At 43.2% G+C, this 17,624-nt stretch overlaps 1 protein-coding gene across 1 annotated transcript in view; it reads right to left on the reverse strand.

The window, feature by feature from the left end:
- The window catches only part of NFIA (nuclear factor I A), a 661,499-nt gene that overhangs the window by 141,742 nt on the left and 502,133 nt on the right, over window positions 1–17,624 (reverse strand). Inside the window, exon 7 of the mRNA XM_033917100.1 lies at window positions 11,713–11,835. Coding sequence (XP_033772991.1) covers window positions 11,713–11,835 — 123 coding nt within the window. The remainder of the gene's footprint in view (window positions 1–11,712; window positions 11,836–17,624) is intronic.

Here is a 17,624-nt window from a genome sequence, read left to right on the forward strand (position 1 = left end):
AAGGTGGTACATGAGACCTTTGGGAAACACAGGGGCCCTGCCACAAAGGTGGCATATGAGACCTTTGGGAAACATAGGGGCCCTGCCACAAAGGTGGTACATGAGACCTTTGGGAAACATAGGGGTCCTGCTACAAAGGTGGTACATGAGACCTTTGGGAAACATAGGGGTCCTGCCACAAAGGTGGTACATGAGACCTTTGGGAAACACAGGGGCCGTGCCATAAAGGTGGTACATGAGATCTTTGGGAAACACAGGGGTCCTGCCACAAAGGTGGTACATGAGACCTTTGGGAAACACAGGGTCCTGCCACAAAGGTGGCACATGAGACCTTTGGGAAACATAGGGGTCCTGCCACAAAGGTGGTACATGAGACCTTTGGGAAACACAGGGGCCCTGCCACAAAGGTGGTACATGAGACCTTTGGGAAACACAGGGGTCCTGCCACAAAGGTGGAACATGAGACCTTTGGGAAACACAGGGGCCTTGCCACAAAGGTGGTACATGAGACCTTTGGGAAACACAGGGGTCCTGCCACAAAGGTGGTACATGAGACCTTTGGGAAACACAAGGGCCCTGCCACAAAGGTGGTACATGAGACCTTTGGGAAACACAGGGGCCCTGCCACAAAGGTGTTACATGAGACCTTTGGGAAACACAGGGGCCCTGCCACAAAGGTGGTACATGAGACCTTTGGGAAACACAGGGGCCCTGCCACAAAGGTGGTACATGAGACCTTTGGGAAACACAGGGGTCCTGCCACAAAGGTGGTACATGAGACATTTGGGAAACACAGGGGTCCTGCCACAAAGGTGGTACATGAGACCCTTGGGAAACACAGGGGCCCTGCCACAAAGGTGGTACATGAGACCTTTGGGAAACACAGGGGTCCTGCCACAAAGGTGGTACATGAGACCTTTGGGAAACATAGGGGTCCTGCTACAAAGGTGGTACATGAGACCTTTGGGAAACATAGGGGTCCTGCCACAAAGGTGATACATGAGACCTTTGGGAAACACAGGGGCCGTGCCATAAAGGTGGTACATGAGATCTTTGGGAAACACAGGGGTCCTGCCACAAAGGTGGTACATGAGACCTTTGGGAAACACAGGGGTCCTGCCATAAAGGTGGTACATGAGACCTTTGGGAAACTTAGGGGTCCTGCCACAAAGGTGGCACATGAGACATTTGGAAAACATACGGGTCCAGCCACAAAGGTGGTACATGAGACCTTTGGGAAACATAGGGGCCCTGCCACAAAGGTGGTACATGAGACCTTTGGGAAACACAGGGGTCCTGCCACAAAGGTGGTACATGAGACCTTTGGGAAACATAGGGGTCCTGCCACAAAGGTGGCACATGAGACCTTTGGGAAACACAGGGGCCCTGCCACAAAGGTGGTACATGAGACCTTTGGGAAACACAGGGGTCCTGCTACAAGGTGGTACATGAAACCTTTGGGAAACACAGGAGCCCTGCCACAAAGGTGGTACATGAGACCTTTGGGAAACACAGGGGCCCTGCCACAAAGGTGGTACATGAGACCTTTGGGAAACACAGGGGTCCTGCCACAAAGGTGGTACATGAGACCTTTGGGAAACATAGGGGCCCTGCCACAAAGGTGGAACATGAGACCTTTGGGAAACACAGGGGTCCTGCCACAAAGGTGGTACATGAAACCTTTGGGAAACACAGGGGTCCTGCCACAAAGGTGGTACATGAGACCTTTGAGAAACAAAGGGGCCATGCCACAAAGGTGGTGCATGAGACCTTTGGGAAACACAGGGGCCCTGCCACAAAGGTGGCACATGAGACCTTTGGGAAACATAGGGGCCCTGCCACAAAGGTGGTACATGAGACCTTTGGGAAACATAGGGGTCCTGCCACAAAGGTGGTACATGAGACCTTTGGGAAACATAGGGGTCCTTTGTGGCAGGACCCCTATGTTTCCCAAAGGTCTCATGTACCACCTTTGTGGCAGGACCCCTGGCCATTCAGCGCAGCTCCCCGCGCTAGAAACCGCTAGCACGGTTTCGTAGAAGAAGGGGGTTAGCTTTTGTACCACCTAAGGCATCTCAAACATACCCCCTTGAAATCTATGCATGGTGTAAAGTTCTCCATGTGTATCTAGTAGCTTTCTAAAATCACCATTTACATCTGAATGACAAGAGTTGCCATACTTGGACAGAACAAAGGTCCATTAAGCCCAGTATTCTGTTTCTAACAGTGGCCGACCCAGGTCACAAATATCTGGCAAGATCCCAAAGATTAAAACAAATTTTATGCTACTTATCCGAGAAATAAGCAGTGGATTTACCCAAGCCATCTTAATAATGGCTTATAGACCTTTGTTTTAGGAAATTATCCAAACCTTTTTAAAACCCCGCTAAACTATTTACATGTGAAGATACTTCTAAAATACCCTCCTATGTTGTTAGGGATACTTGGAACAGAGAGTATATATAAATTCAAGGTGACGGGACTAAATCGCGTGAGACAACGGCACGCCGACAACTGAGCGCAAGGTTGACGGCGCACCGAAGAAAAGCACTATTTTAAAGGACTCCGACGGGGTGTGTGGGGGGAACCCCCCCACTTTACTTAACAGACATTGCGCTGCCGTTGTGGGGGGTTTGGGGGGTTGTAACCCCCCACATTATACTTAAAACTGAACTTTTTCCCTAAAAAACAGGCAAAAAGTTCGGTTTCAAGTATAATGAGAGGGGTTACAACCCCCCAAACCCCCCACAATGCCAGCGCGATGTCTGTTAAGTAAAATAGGGGGGTTCCCCAACAACACCCCCCGTCGGAACCCTTTAAAATAGTGCTTTTCTTTGGCGCGCTGTCAACCTTGCGCTCAGTTGTCTGCGCTCAGTTGTCGGTGTGCCGTTGTCTCGCGCTATTTTGTCTATGAACCAAATTCAACCTCTCCTGGGGGATTGCTAGCCAATCAAGGGTTTCAGGATATCCACAATGAATGCTTATGAGACAGTGGAGACAGTGCACACAGATCTATGCCATGCATATTCACCGTGAATTTTCTGAAACTCTACAACCAGGGGATTCCTCAGGACAGGTTTGCAAGCCTCTGTTTTAGAATGACTGCAGGAAATCCTTTTGATTCTCCTATTTACTTTTAGATCAGGTCTCACCTTAACAATTACTCATAAAAAATTGTTCTTCCCTAATTGTTATTCTATTTTAATTGTTTATTTTAAATCCAATGTAATTTAACCTCTAATTCTTTATGTATCTTTAATGTAACTATGGATAAAATTGTATGTATATGGTTTTAAACTGTTTTATTTGTCCCCCCCAAAAAATTATTATTGTTATACGCATTGAAAATACTTGATATTGCGTTTAAATCAAAATCTCAATAAACTTGAAATCTCTTGAAACATATAAAAAGAAATGCACGAAGTACTAATTGTAACCTGTAAACTGTATACTATGTATGTTGGTATTAGATCCCTAGTATATGTCAAATTAGGATAAAATATTGTATCAAAAAACTTGGACTATAATTATGGCAAATTATAATCTGTTAACTATATATTATGTATGACAACCTGTAACCCATTCTGAGCTCTTTGGGGAGAACGGGATAGGAACCGAATTAATTAAATAAATAGTGTTAACCAGATACAGCTTATGAAGGCATGCAATCATTTTGCATCTGCTGAGAAGTATTTATTTAATTTTTATTTTTTTAAAATTGAGTTTATAATCTGCACCATCCACTCTACTAGGCATATAATGAGACACATGCACATAGCAGAAAAACCAGTGCAAACACAAAATAATGGCAGGCAAGCTTGTCGCTGTTATTATACAAATTGCGCTATGTGGTCTCCGCTTGAAATTCCATCATGTGCTCACTGCAACATCTATAAGCAGAAAATGCAAGGCAGTGAGAAGGCATGTTGGAAAAGTCAGGCGTTCAGATGGGTTGAAGGTTCAGGCCCTCTTTTACAACGCCAGTTGCCAAAATGCTTACAGGGATGGATTGAGACAGCCATCTTTTATTTCCATTGCTTTCAATGGAAGTAAGACCTGGACGTCTCAATCCGTCCTCCTTTTCCTGGAGCCAAAGCCCCTTGGGAATTGATAGGCTTCGGTGCCACTGCCGTGAGGCTTTGTAAAAGAGGGTTAAAGTCTTTCTCAACTCTCGCGATAATGCATTCCATTCAATTGGGCAAAACAGCGCAGGCCCGTGTCTCAGCTAGATGAAGCTACCTGAGTGATGGAATGGGTCATTAACAAGACCCTTTAGATCTCAGTGGTTTGAAGACTTTCAAAATAATATTCATACCATAGGGGGTAATTCTGTAACAGGGCACCTACAATTGAAGGGTCTGCAGTAGGAGGGACCCCCACCCAAGTTGGGTTTTTGGGATAGCCCTAATGAATATGCATGAAAGAGATCTGCATATAATGGAGGTGACAGGCATGCAAATCTGCCCCATGCATATTCATTAGGGCTACCCTGATAATCTGACTGGTTGGTGGTCCCCCCAGGACAGGGTTGAGAACCACTGCTATAAAGGATAATAGACCCCTACTTTTCTTTATAGAATGCTAGCATAAACGGTTATATATGTGCTTAAAATTTAGGAGCCAGCATTTAAACACCAGCCATAAAAATACCTACATAACTTATAATATTCTGTCCCTTTTTGTCATTTCAAAGCTCACATTCAAAGAGGTGGACACTGGAGGATTTGACCAGGGTCACAAGAAGCAGCACCTGGGATTTGATCTCATAACCTCTGGATGCAGAGGCAGAACAACATATATGAGTGAGCCACAGCATATAATGGGTGCAAGTGTGCACATATCTGCATATATGCTAGCGTTCTAAACATTTATGTGCATAAGCACAGATAAATATTAACACCTAGAGTACGGAATTGCTTCATTAGTACTCAATCAGTTAAGATTTTGAATTTAATACTCCAGACTCACTGGCAATCAAATTGGGGGGGGGGGGGGGGGGTTTGATATGTTTAAAATGAGATGCTCTCAATAGCAACAGGGCTCCTACATTTTAGATTGTTTACAATAAGCAGAATTTGTAACACGTACAAAGAATTGCGGTAATCCAGTTTACAAAGAACGAGTGCCTGTGGAACCATTGTGAAATCGTCAACAAGAATAAAGTTATGAAGTCCATGCAACAAACACAGTCTAGAGCAGTGGTCTCAAACTCAAACCCTTAGTGGGGCCACATTTTGGATTTGTAGGTACTTGGAGGGCCGCAGAAAAAATAGTTGTCTTATTAAAGAAATAACAACTTTGCATGAGGTAAAACTCTTTATAGTTTATAAATCTTTCCTTTAACAGTTAAAGGAAAGATTTATAAACTATAAAGAGTTTCACCTTATGCAAAATTGTCATTAACTATTTTTTTCTGCGACCCTCCAAGTACCCTATTTTTTCTGCAGCCCTCACATTTAAAGTTTAATATCTTTCCTTTCTCAAAAATAAAATCATTTTCCCTACCTTTGTTGGTTGGTGACTTTATTTTTCTGTGCTTTTAACTATGTTTCCAGGGCCTTCTTGTCTTTTGACTGTTTTTCTCTCCGTCTTCACTTTCTGCCTTGCATCCATCTTTGGCATTAACTTAATATTCAATTTTTTCTGCTTTCTTTTCAAAATCTACGTTTCTATGTCTTCCCTTCCCTTCTATCTCTCTCTTCTTCCGTTCCTATTTATATGATCTGAGATCTCTTTCTTTCCTTTCTCTCCCTCCCTCCTTCCTTCCTTTCCCCTGGTCTGGCATCTGTCTCTTTCCCACTCCCAACTTTTTATTTCTTTCACCCTGCCCTCTTCTTTCTTTCTCTCTCCATGCCCCCTTTCTTTCTATATGTCTGTCTTCCTCTCTCTCTCCGTGCCCCCTTTCTTTCTATTTTTCTTTCTCCATGTCCGCCCTTTCTTTCTGTCTTTCTCTCTCCATGCCCCTTTCTGTCTGTGTCCCGTCTCCCTTCTTTCTTTCTGTCTCCCCCTTTCTTTATTTCTCCCTGCCCTCCCCCAAGCCACCACCATTGGGGAACAGGTCGCCAATGCCGCAATCGGGGAACAGGCCAGCACCTAGGTCTTAACTCTTCCTGCTTATCTTCCCCAGCGTGGGGCCGACCAATTCTCATCACCCGACGTCAATTCTGCCATCCGAGAGGAAGTTCCGGGCCAGCCAGGCAGCGATTGGCTGGCCCGGAATTTCCTCTCCGACGTTAGAACTGACGTCGGGTGGCGAGAATTGGTCGGCTCCGAGCTGGGAAAGATAAGCAGAGAGAGCTAAGACCTCGGCGCTGGCCTATTCTCCGATTGCGGTGGCTTGGGGGAGGGCAGTGAGAAGGGAAGGGAAGCAGATTGGGGACCCCTGCTTTAGGCGAGCCGCGAGCCATTTGCCAACAATCCTTCCAGAGAGACGCAAGTCCAGTTACAGCAGTCAAGATCTGTTCGCGATTGTCCTCTCCACACTTGGAAAATTTGTGAAGTGGAGAGGACAGACAGCGGGCTGCAAAATAGTCCCTGGAGGGCCGCATGAAGCACGTGGGACACGAGTTTGAGACCGCTGGTCTATAGAAAGCAGTAAAAACCACCTCTTTTACATGGGGTTTCATTAATAATGATAAAAACCAACACTGAGATTACAGGCCTGCAAAGTTGTCATGATATTGTGCTTCCCTAGCTGTATTCTGTCTGAACAGCCTGTTACTCTAGGTCTACCCAGCACCATCACTTCTGTTTTATCTGAATTAATAACTAGGCAAAATTTGATTATCTCCTTCTCTTTTCCATGTAAGCATCTTTTGTTGTCTAAATTAGATGTAATTGGTAGAAAGAATTGGATGTCATTAGCATATATTCTATAATATACATTGCAACTAGCCAGGAGTCTACATATACCCTGTCAGTCTCTAAACCTGCATGCCCAAATTGATGCACTCAAGTTAAAATTTAGGTTGGTTACGGGTGCAACTTAATTGAATAATTAGAGGCTAATTAGCTTTTTAAAACCAGTTTCTAGCAATATTTGGTGTTAATTGGCACCAATTAGCAGTACCAGGTGTAACTTCCCTTTGCTGGCATTCTACAGAATGGAATGGAAGGGGACGTGGACTTGGAAAGGGCATGGGTGGGTCAAGGGCGTGCCAGACAAGCATAAATCTTACTGAATATTTGTAGTTAAGCGCCAAACTTTCTTCACTAAGGGATGAGCATTTACACCAGCTATTTAGCTAGTGTATATGCTCATGCAGTTAGGTGCGCAACTGTAAACTTACACTAGTATTCCGTAATGGCAACTGGGCGTGCAATTGCTGTTATGGAATCCCCCCTCAGCGCCACATCATCCTGGCTCCCAACTTTAGGCAAGCTTTAGAGAATTACCTTCAAAGCCGCTAAGTACAAATTAAATAAAACTGCAGAAGGAGCTGAAACCTGGGGAACCTCAACGGTCAAAGGATATTTCATTGACCAGTTGTCCTGGATAAATATCTGTTGACATCTATTGGCAAGAAAAGATGAAAACCCTGCCAATTCTTTTACTCTCATGCTCATTGCTGCAAGTCATGCCAACAGAAATGAGTGATCCATGATATTAAAAGATGCAGAAAAATTGATCAGGACCAGAATAAAATTCTACCTGTGACTGAAACCTTGGTGCATAATGTCAAAACTAGATAACAACAAGAGTGTACTTTGCACAAGTGATGAATGAAACAAGAAGGAGATCCAGTTACCTAAGGAATAAATACAGCTATGGGATTTCAACTTCATCACTTGTGCCCATTCAATTAAGCTTCTGGCTTAGTACTTAAAAAGATTATTTATCTACCTTAAATAAAACAAGCAAAAGTCACACAAAAGTTAGGAGGCTACAAGCCAACTGATCAACAGTAGAAGGTGTTTTGGGACATGACGGGACAGTAAAAGGTTTATGCTCATCTGCTGGTTAACAATGTAAGATTCTTATGAGTTAAGCATTGATCAGGTCAACTCAATAGTATCCCCATCTACTCACTGCACTTCTCAGCTACTATTCTCACTAATTTGCCACACAGAATATAATCCTGTGCAGAATTTTGAGGAAAAAATGAACAGCGTTAAAAGGTCGGCATGACCCTAGTAGCTGAGGCAACACAAAACAGAGTGCCATCCCAATCTTTGGATGAAATAGACTGACACAAATCTAAAAGGTATCAATTGTTCTGAAAATTGGATGCTCTTATACAAAAGAGATGTAGAACAGGCAGGGAAAGAAATAGTCAAAAGAAATACCACCAGGAGTGGCAACTCCAGGACGGCCAGCGGTAAAGATGCCAACAAACTCCAGTATGGCAACCAGGACAGAGTTTATTAGCACATCAATCCAATGTGGCCAAGTTTCGGCATTTGCCTGTATCAGAAGTGCTCTGCCAATTATACAGAATTTGATGACTGAGAATCTTCTAATGCAGACATGGACAACTCCGGTCCTCGAGGGCCGGAATCCAATCGGGTTTTTTAAGGTTTCCCCAATGAATATGCACTATTTATATGAGATCTATTTTCATGCACTGCTTTCAATGCATATTCATTGGGGAAATCCTGAAAACCCGATTGGATTCTGGCCCTCGAAGACCAGAGTTGTCCATGTCTGTTCTAATGTCAAGCAGTACTGTACAACTTCACAAAGTATATGGCTATGATTCAACCAACTAAGAAACCCCCTCCTTTACAAAGCCGCGCTAGTGTTTTTAGTACCGACCTCAGCGGTAGTAGCTCAAACGCTCATAGGAATTCTATGAGTGTCGGAACTGTTACCGTGGTAGCCGGCGCTAAAAACGCTAGTCCAGCTTTGTAAAGGAGGGATGAAGATAGCCACTTGAGATGATATATCTTTTGACTGAAAACCAAAATCCAAGTAGCACCCAAAGGTTGCACAAAGGAAATGAAGCAACAAACAAAAAGATTGTGAAACAGAAGATAGGATGTACCAGTTTGTAGTTTAATAAGTGTCCAAATACCATATATACTCGAATATAAACCAGGATTTGGGGGCCAGCGCCCCTCCCAGAATTATTGCAGGCTCTGTATCCTGTCCTCCCTCCTCTGTCAATCACTGGTGGTCCAGAGGTGCATTGGGCAGAAGTGGCAGAAGAAACCGGATCTCATAGCAGCCACCACCGACCGGGTTAGCAGTGGAGCAGGAGTGCGGAAAGCTCGCTCCTGCCTGCTGCACCTCTGGACCACCACGGATCGGCAGAGGAGGTAGGAGGGTGGGGCAGGGAGGGGGACAGGGGGCAGAGCCTGGGAGGGAGGGAAGGGGGCTGGGTGCAGAGCCTGACAGGGCAGGACACTTGAATATTAAGCTGCCCGACATATTTGAGTCAACTATTTTTCCTCCTTTTTGGGGGGGAAAATGGCGGTCTTGACTTATATTCGGATCGACTAATATTTGAGTAAATACAGTAACTTAAAAACAACCCACAAAGGCTGTATACAATCAGAAGTGACCCACAAGATAAAAAAACAAATAATGTATAAAATACAAATGATCCAACACAGGCTGTATTTTGGCAAAATAAAAATGCCTTCCTCGGGGGACTTTTGGGGTTCTTCGCTGTTTTAGATATAAAAACAAAAAAGTCACAAAAAAATCTAAGTTTTTGAGAGGCTACAAGCGAACAGCACAGCACACAAGACTTGTGAGCTTTGCTGCTTGGTTGGAGCCTCTTAACTACTTGGGTTTCTTTTGACTGAACCTTTTTGGGTGCTCAGTAGGATGAAAATGAACGATAATACAAGGTATCAACAGGTTGCGAAACTACTCCACTGCAGTCCAGTTTTATATTCTAGGAGGAAAAATACATTTCTACAAATTCCTAAAGGATAAATATCCAGAATGATTTCACTCGCTGCTTGGTTAAATGGCAGTGCATGGAGCCATCCTCGGACTGCCATGGGCACTGTTCAATTAGTTCTGGAGATAACCAGTCCACCAACTAGATAAAAAGTATGGAAACCCATTTTGCATAGAGGCTCTATGTGAGAAATGGGAGGTCCACGTTGGGACATTCACATTTTCCCCCAGTTTACAAAAAGCTCTGTTCAATGTAGAGCCTTTTGTAAAATATAACATATAAGGACATCCAGGAGCGTATGTCTATTTGGCAACATGTACAACTGGAGAAAACAATTTAAAAAAACCTAAGGGCTCCTTTTACTAAGGTGCGCTAGCGTTTTTAGCGCACGCACGAAATTATCGCGCGCTACACCGTGCGGTACGCTTCTGGAATAACGCCAGCTCAATGCTGACGTTAAGGTCTAGCGCGTGTGGCAATTTAGCGTTAACGCACCTTAGTAAAAGGAGCCCTAAGTTTACAGATAAAAGAGCAGCATTACTCAGGGCTTTGCGTGTATACGATATGGCATGTACACATACAAGCACCACTTTTGCAAAGTACGCTTGTATTTACCTGCTCTAACATGGAATTTATACAGTGCATACGAAAAAGGCTACATGAATGAGAGGAACCAATTAAGGAGGTGAATGAAACAATGCTACTGAATTTCTGAGGTAGTATAAGACACCACAGAGGTTAGCGCAATTACCCCCCAATGACTTGTGTAAATGAGCAGGTAGGTGGCTCAGAGTGTGTAAATTTATTAAACTGCAAATGTATTCTTATTATGCGCCTTTCAGCCTTGCCCAACTCACACCCCTCCCCTTGAAATCTCTGTATCTAAGCAATCTACACGTGAAAACGGTGACTTTCCGATATTGTCATCTACATCTTCGAATCTTCATGCCAACACTTCCACAAGAAGATGCTTTAAACACGACCACCTCCCAAACTCTTGCGCCCACAACTCAGAAACAAAGGGATCTTTTGGAAGAACTGCAAGTACGATCACTGCTTGTAGGGAGGAAGCAGCTTGATATATTGTAAATGCTTCCAATTTTCCTAAAGAACAAAGTCTGCAGACATGTGACTATATTTCATTACTTCCTTTCTCAAACTGATCACCAGTATTCCTCCCAAACTTTGCAAAAGGACATTATTACCACAAGAGCAACATATCTCTGAAAAGATCAGAAACAAAAACGTTTCATTCTGGAGAGCTAAAAACTCTGGACTACAGTAGACTCCCAGTTAACCAGCACCCATGGGGATTGATAGATGCCAAATAAATGTAGTTTCTAGTTGCTTGAGAGTTACTATTAAAAATAGGCCTAATTAATACTATACCCCATCCCATGCCATACCATAAACTGTTCCAGACAAACTACTGGACGTGTGGTAGGCAAAGCATGGGCATACTCAGGTGTGGCGTGCCAAGTTTACATTTAAATTTCTGCCAGAAATTGATTTTATTTAAATTTTTATTTAAAATATTACAGTATTTCTTAGACCTTTTTTTTCCAGTTGCTTGAGTGTTCTGGTTAATTGAGTTCCGGTTAACAGAAAGTCTACTCTACTATGAATTTTAAGTACACTGGATTCTCTCTTTTCAGCTGTTACTTAGAAGCCAAGCAATGGTCATGCAACTCAAGGAGGTGCAAGGAAAGTAAAGGGATTTTAATAAAGTTGGAGCTTTTATGTTAGAGAAAAGCATTTAGAGAGGGTCCAGTGTCTTCATGTCCAAGCATTGTAGTCTGGGAGGAACTTTTGGCAACGTTGTAATGGGGTACTGGCTGGGGGCTCCCAGATAAGGCCTCACCTCTGGGTCCTGTAATGACAGGTCGATGGTGCTGGGTAAATGCTGTTCCAAGGGAGGAGGTCTGCGAGGGACTGCTGAAACCAGACTTCTCTGACTTCTTTAATGTAGTAGGCGATGGCATTCCTGGCAAGAATGATTGATAAGTGCAATTTAATAATGCTAGGTCATGGAACGACAGCCTATGCAAATGTGAAAGTGGATGCAGAAGCAGCTAGACAGAATTTAGAGGACAAAAGAACTCAAATTACATGAAAAGCAAGCTGGCAGCTATGGCTGGCTTATGATCAGTTGTGCAGAATTGTGTTTGGGATCTGAATTAGGTGCAACACTTTAAATAAAATCCCCACTGCATTGTTTTAAAGCTTGCCTGGTTTAGTGTCTCCGCAGCCAGCATTCTGATGCTGTTCTGTAATTTTTCAAACCTCGGACAACTACTGTCTCTATTTATTGACAGTGTACGATCAGGACATACATACTGAAATAGATTTACTTTCCCTTAGTCTTCCCTTCTAAACTCTGATTAATGTAAACAAGGGAGTTAAGCCATAGCCTAATTAAAGGAGCAATTTTCATTTAGTCCCCTTCTGGCAACACACACAGGTGCTTTTGTACTTCCCCAGCTGTGAGTTTTTTAAAAGAAAGTTAGCTGGATAGTTTGATTCCCTTTGACATTTGCTGAAACTAGCATTTTGTCCCTGCCATTTCTGTGGCCAGAGCTAAGATTGGGGGTGGGCTATGCATACATATATATTTAAAACATGTCATTATGCATGAGTAGCTCTGCTTGCCAGCCCCAATCAGGCCCTAGGGGATGTTTACTTTAAAGGTGGCTAAACACAGCCGTCCAGTAAGACTACCCAGCTATGTTTGGCCGCTCTGTGCAAATCTTTTTTTTTTTTTTTTTAATTTTTTAGGCTAATTGATCTAGGCAAATGGCCCCTTTTTAGCTGACTAGATCCTTTGAAAACTTGCTATCCAAATGCTCCGATTATTCAAAAGCACCGTGCATGGGAGCCAGTAATACGATAGCAGGGACCTGCCAACCTGATGGCTCATGTGGGAGATCTCGATACAGGTCCTGAGCCTAGTTTTGCATCTTTGTTTAGTTGGGACTAGGAGGGGCCGATGAAAAGTTCTCAACCCAACCAACAAAGCTGGGGCAGTCTCCATTGAGGGCTATACATTCAGTCCAGTCATTTTTTCCACTTTTTTTTTTCTCTCGTTCTGTTGGAAAAATGCTAAGTGTACAGCCCTCGATGGAGACTGCCCCAACTTTGTTGATCGGGCTGAGAACTTTTCAGCGGCCCCTCGTAGATGCTGCAGCCTATTGTTTTGGGAAGCAGTCCCTGTCACACAACAGCAGCACCTACTAACTAGCTCCAGGTTATAGTTGTGCCCAAAGGAACCACAGTCCATGCCCTGGAGCCGGATGATTACCGCTAAAATGACAGCTGGGAAAGGGAGTAAGAGAGAAGGACAAAATTTAGGTAACCTAGAATGCAACCCTCCTAGTGTCGTAAAATCAGTAGAGGCTGGTTCTGACTGTAAAGAAACAGGAAGATGCTACTAGGTTTCAATCCCAAATCCTGTGCTTAAACTCTGGCAGGTGCTCCTGAATGGGATTATATACCTGTATTAACAGGAATCCTCTGCCCTGGACATGTTCTCATTTTTGGCTCAGGGCTTGTCTCGGTTGGAGGGCTGGTCTTTGACCTAGGGGTCACCGCGTTGGCGGACTGCCGGGCACGATGAACCACTGGTCTGACCCAGCAGCGGCAATTCTTATGTTCTTAGAAAGCAAAATGCTTGGCCACTATATCCCTCACAGAAGCAACTATCTCCTCTTTTGCGATTTTTCAGGTTCCTGTTGACAGCAGTTAAGAGAATGCATTTGGCAATCATTGTTTTTGCCGTGTCTAGACCAACAAATCAAGTGCACTTGAACTGGTCTAAACGAAAATCTTTACTATTTGCACAGGCTGGTCAATCAATTTGAGAAGTACGTAATAAAGGTTTCTACCATATCTGTTATCTTGTGAGAGCCTATTAATAACAATCGAGCCCTTTCCTCATATTTATACGTGGGATCATGATTTCTTTATGGCCATAAACTGTCCGCAAGTAATTTTTTTTTTTTTCCAAGTTCATTTCCTGAAATTTGAATTCGATAAATTAACTGCTACTTTCATGTGACAATCTACATTTGGAGTCATTATCCTACTCCATATCACATGGTAGTCTTTATAGAATGCCCATTCACTAACAATCCAATACTGCCTTTGTCATGTTATATCTCCCTAAATACAATGCCCAACACAGCACTATGTTTCGATTTTAACATCTGCATCAGGGGCTCTTCTACTGTTGAAGCCAGCATTCACATGTACAAAATTCAGTATCTTTATTTTAAGGATCGAGATTATTACAAATTACCTCTGCAGTTTTTATGAATAACTTGTCAAACTGACTAGGGACAGGCCACAGGATGAGCTGTCACTTAATTTCTAAATAGGGGTTTGTCCTTTGAGAGAAAAGAGGAATGCAAGAGAAGGTTAGACAACGCAAAGCCATCAGCATCGTTTGCTTTTTCCTATAACGCACCAACATGTTGCTGGCACAACACTCCAGCTGCAGAGGTGAAACATTAATTGAATGGGTTAATATAAGAAGTCCAGAAAACATGCAAGGAGAAAAAGTATTATTATCCAAGAACAAGCCAACTGAGGTCCCATTCTTTTAACTTGTATCGTAGCTCGGAGACACTGTCACATTTAATGTTTTTTAAAAAAATTCTGTTTTTAATTTCACTGAGCAGCAAAAAGCAACAAAGGCGACCAACTGGTGCTCAGTCTCTTTTATTGTAATAGACGTGGCATGATCGTGCTTCGGCCCAAGGGGGGGCCTGCCTCAGGAGTCTTGTAGTTAAATACCACCAGATCCTCCCACAAATTAAAACTATCCTTCCCCTCGCTAAAAGGCATTTCCCACACAGGAAAGCTAGGAACCTCCCTCCACTTCAAAATCACTGAGCTCTGGAACAACCTTACCTCCCCTCTTCGGAACTTGAGCTCTCTCCAAGTTTTCCGCAAACATCTGAAAACCTGGCTTTTCTCAAAAAATGTAAGTCTCCCTCCAACTTAGGAATCAAGGAAACTCTTATATCTTGGCATCCCAAGTCCTCTAAATTTTCTTCACACTTCTACCTCTAACCCTCTGTTGTAGTTCCTTCCTATTTCTCCTACTGTAAACCGCGTCGAGCTCTACGAACGTGGAGATGATGCGGTATACAAACCTAAGGATTAGATTAGATTAGATAGATAAGACGTACAAATTCACAAAATCTTTTCAATCATCGTATGAAACACCACTCCTTTGAAAACCGGTGTATACTGCTGCTCAGCGAACCAGCTTATGCTACAGCAGTACTGCATTACAATATAAGAGACTGAGCGCCAATGGTCGCCTTTGTTGTTTTTTTTTGCTGTTCACTGGTGTGAAGGCAGTTTCTCCTGTTTGTTTCTCGAGCAATCAATTTCATTGAGCACCATCTTGTTGTGTTCCATATCACCCTTTTAACCATTCTGCATGCTTTATATTTTTAAAATGTGACCCAGTGATCAGTGTTCCTTTTAAATGCTGGCTGCCGTAGCTAAAATGAATCTATTCAGCACTGGAATCTGGATGTGGTGGGCACTGGATATGGAACGTTGCTACTCTTTGGGTTTTGGACAGGTACTAGTGACCTGGATTGGCCACCGTGAGTACGGGCTACTGGGCTTGATGGACCATTGGTCTGACCCAGTAAGGTTATTCTTATGTTCTTATGTGAGCCAAGTATAGGACAATCAAGCCATTGTAACATCACTAATGAGGTTGGCTCTGAGGCACTGCGGAATGAGGCATTATGACATCCCAATCTCAGCTCTGGAATGTTGCTCTCATTGGGGTTCCGGAATCTTGCTACTCTTTGAGATGCTGGAATGTTGCAACTCTTTGGGTTTTGACCAGGTACTAGTGACCTGGATTGGCCACCGTGATAATGGGCTACTCAGCATGATGAACCATTGGTCTGACCTAGTAAGGCTAGTCTTATGTTCTTATAGTGGCAATAGTCAGTCCAATATCAGAAAGCTAATCAGATAAAGACAAGATAACTCTATGGATGAAAGTGAGGACAGCAAAAAGATTCTCTGGTTAGCAGACTGGTTAGCTAACGTTCAGCTCTACCTTCACTCCACCACTGTACTGCTCTAACCTAGCTAATGCGGTCTGTAATGATTTTCAGCAGAATTATCTGAACAGTGCCGTGGAGCATCAGCAGATAGCTTCAGTTCAGGGAAATAGCTGAATACTGACCCTGACAGGTCAGACATAGCATCTGTTGCAGAAGCTTTTACTGGTCAGATAGGGCTGGTCAGAGGTAAGTAAGGTGGATGAACTTGGTTTGATTTCTACACACAAGGTTGGCCAGGGCAAAATATTCTACATTTACAGCCATCACTCAACCATAACAACTGTTGGCTAGACTTGAGGTCCCTAGTTTGTTGCCCCTCACCAGAGACTGAAAAACAAGACAAGCAGCAGACCATATGAAGAAAAGTGGTTTTAATCAATGCTCCCAGGATCATTTTTTCAGCACTGGTGGAAGCTGTTGTGTGTCACCAGTTGGTTGTATGTCCCTGATATAGCCTTGTTGGTGAAATGCAGCCACATCGGGCACTATCTCCTGAGAGCATTGATTAAAACTACTTTTCTTCATATGGTCTGCTTCTTGTCTTCTTTTCCACCTTGGATCTAGTAGACCAGCTGCCTTGCTGTTTCCTCCCCAGAGACTTACTGTGATGACTGGATTGAATCGAAAGGTAGATATAAAAAGAAGAAAGATCCTAGCTATTTGCAAAAGAAGATTCATGGTGTCATAGTCCAACAGATGCTAGTTCCTACTGAATTATAAGCCCAAAGACTGGGCCATCATTAGGGGTTTACATCCAAAGTCAAAGGAGGTATTGCCTGCTAGTGGACATTGGAGCTCTTTCCGAATTTGTGTCTTGGGCCCCGGCAAATCTAATACCTGCTCATAGGAGTGAGAGGACATTGGTAGACCAAAATTTAAAGAGCTTCAAGAGAGAGAAACAAGGAGGAGCTGGGCTGTAAGCCTTAGTACTCTATTTTCTCTTAATGCAGCACTGCTTCGCTGTTTCCCCCTATGCTTATGGATATACTGTACTGCGTAACAGTAACTAGGAAAAAAAGCAGAGAGGGGAGATATGAGACAGTTAAATACTTTCTGGTATAAATGCATAGGAAGCGGGTTTCATTCAGTTAAAAGGAAACTCTGGAAGAAGGGAGTATAGGATGAAGGTGAAAAGAAACAAATTCAGGAATAATCTAATGAAATACTTATTTACGGAAAGGGTGGTAGATGAGTGGAACAACCTCCCAGTAGAGGTGGTGAAGACAAACACTATATCTGAACTTGGGAAATTATGGGATAAGCATAGAGGAGAGCTTTGCAATTAGTGTGGACAGGAAGGCTATGCTATAAGGTCCTTATCTGCTGTCAACTTCTATATATACAGATGATTTTCAAACAGATTCATGTGGATCCTGATATTGCAGTTTTAAAAGAAACATACTGGGCTTAAGGGAAATGTTGGGACCTGCCAGTTAAGCTTTGGTACAAAGTGCAGAACAAGTATGCTTGCTACTTTGCGAAGCAAAAGGGAGGGAGGCAATTATGTGTTAATTTCTGAAGCGAGGACCTCCGTTCGTCCAATCAGAAAGGAACAATGGTGCTTAATGAAACAAGATTTATTTTGGTCATTAGAAACATTCATTTGACATCTCAGTTTGCCATTTTCCTAATACTGAAGTGTGTTTTTATCCATTCCAAGACATGCACCATTCTGCTT

The sequence above is a fragment of the Geotrypetes seraphini genome, chromosome 12, assembly GCF_902459505.1.
Source record: "Geotrypetes seraphini chromosome 12, aGeoSer1.1, whole genome shotgun sequence".
Classification (NCBI taxonomy): Eukaryota; Metazoa; Chordata; class Amphibia; order Gymnophiona; family Dermophiidae; genus Geotrypetes; species Geotrypetes seraphini.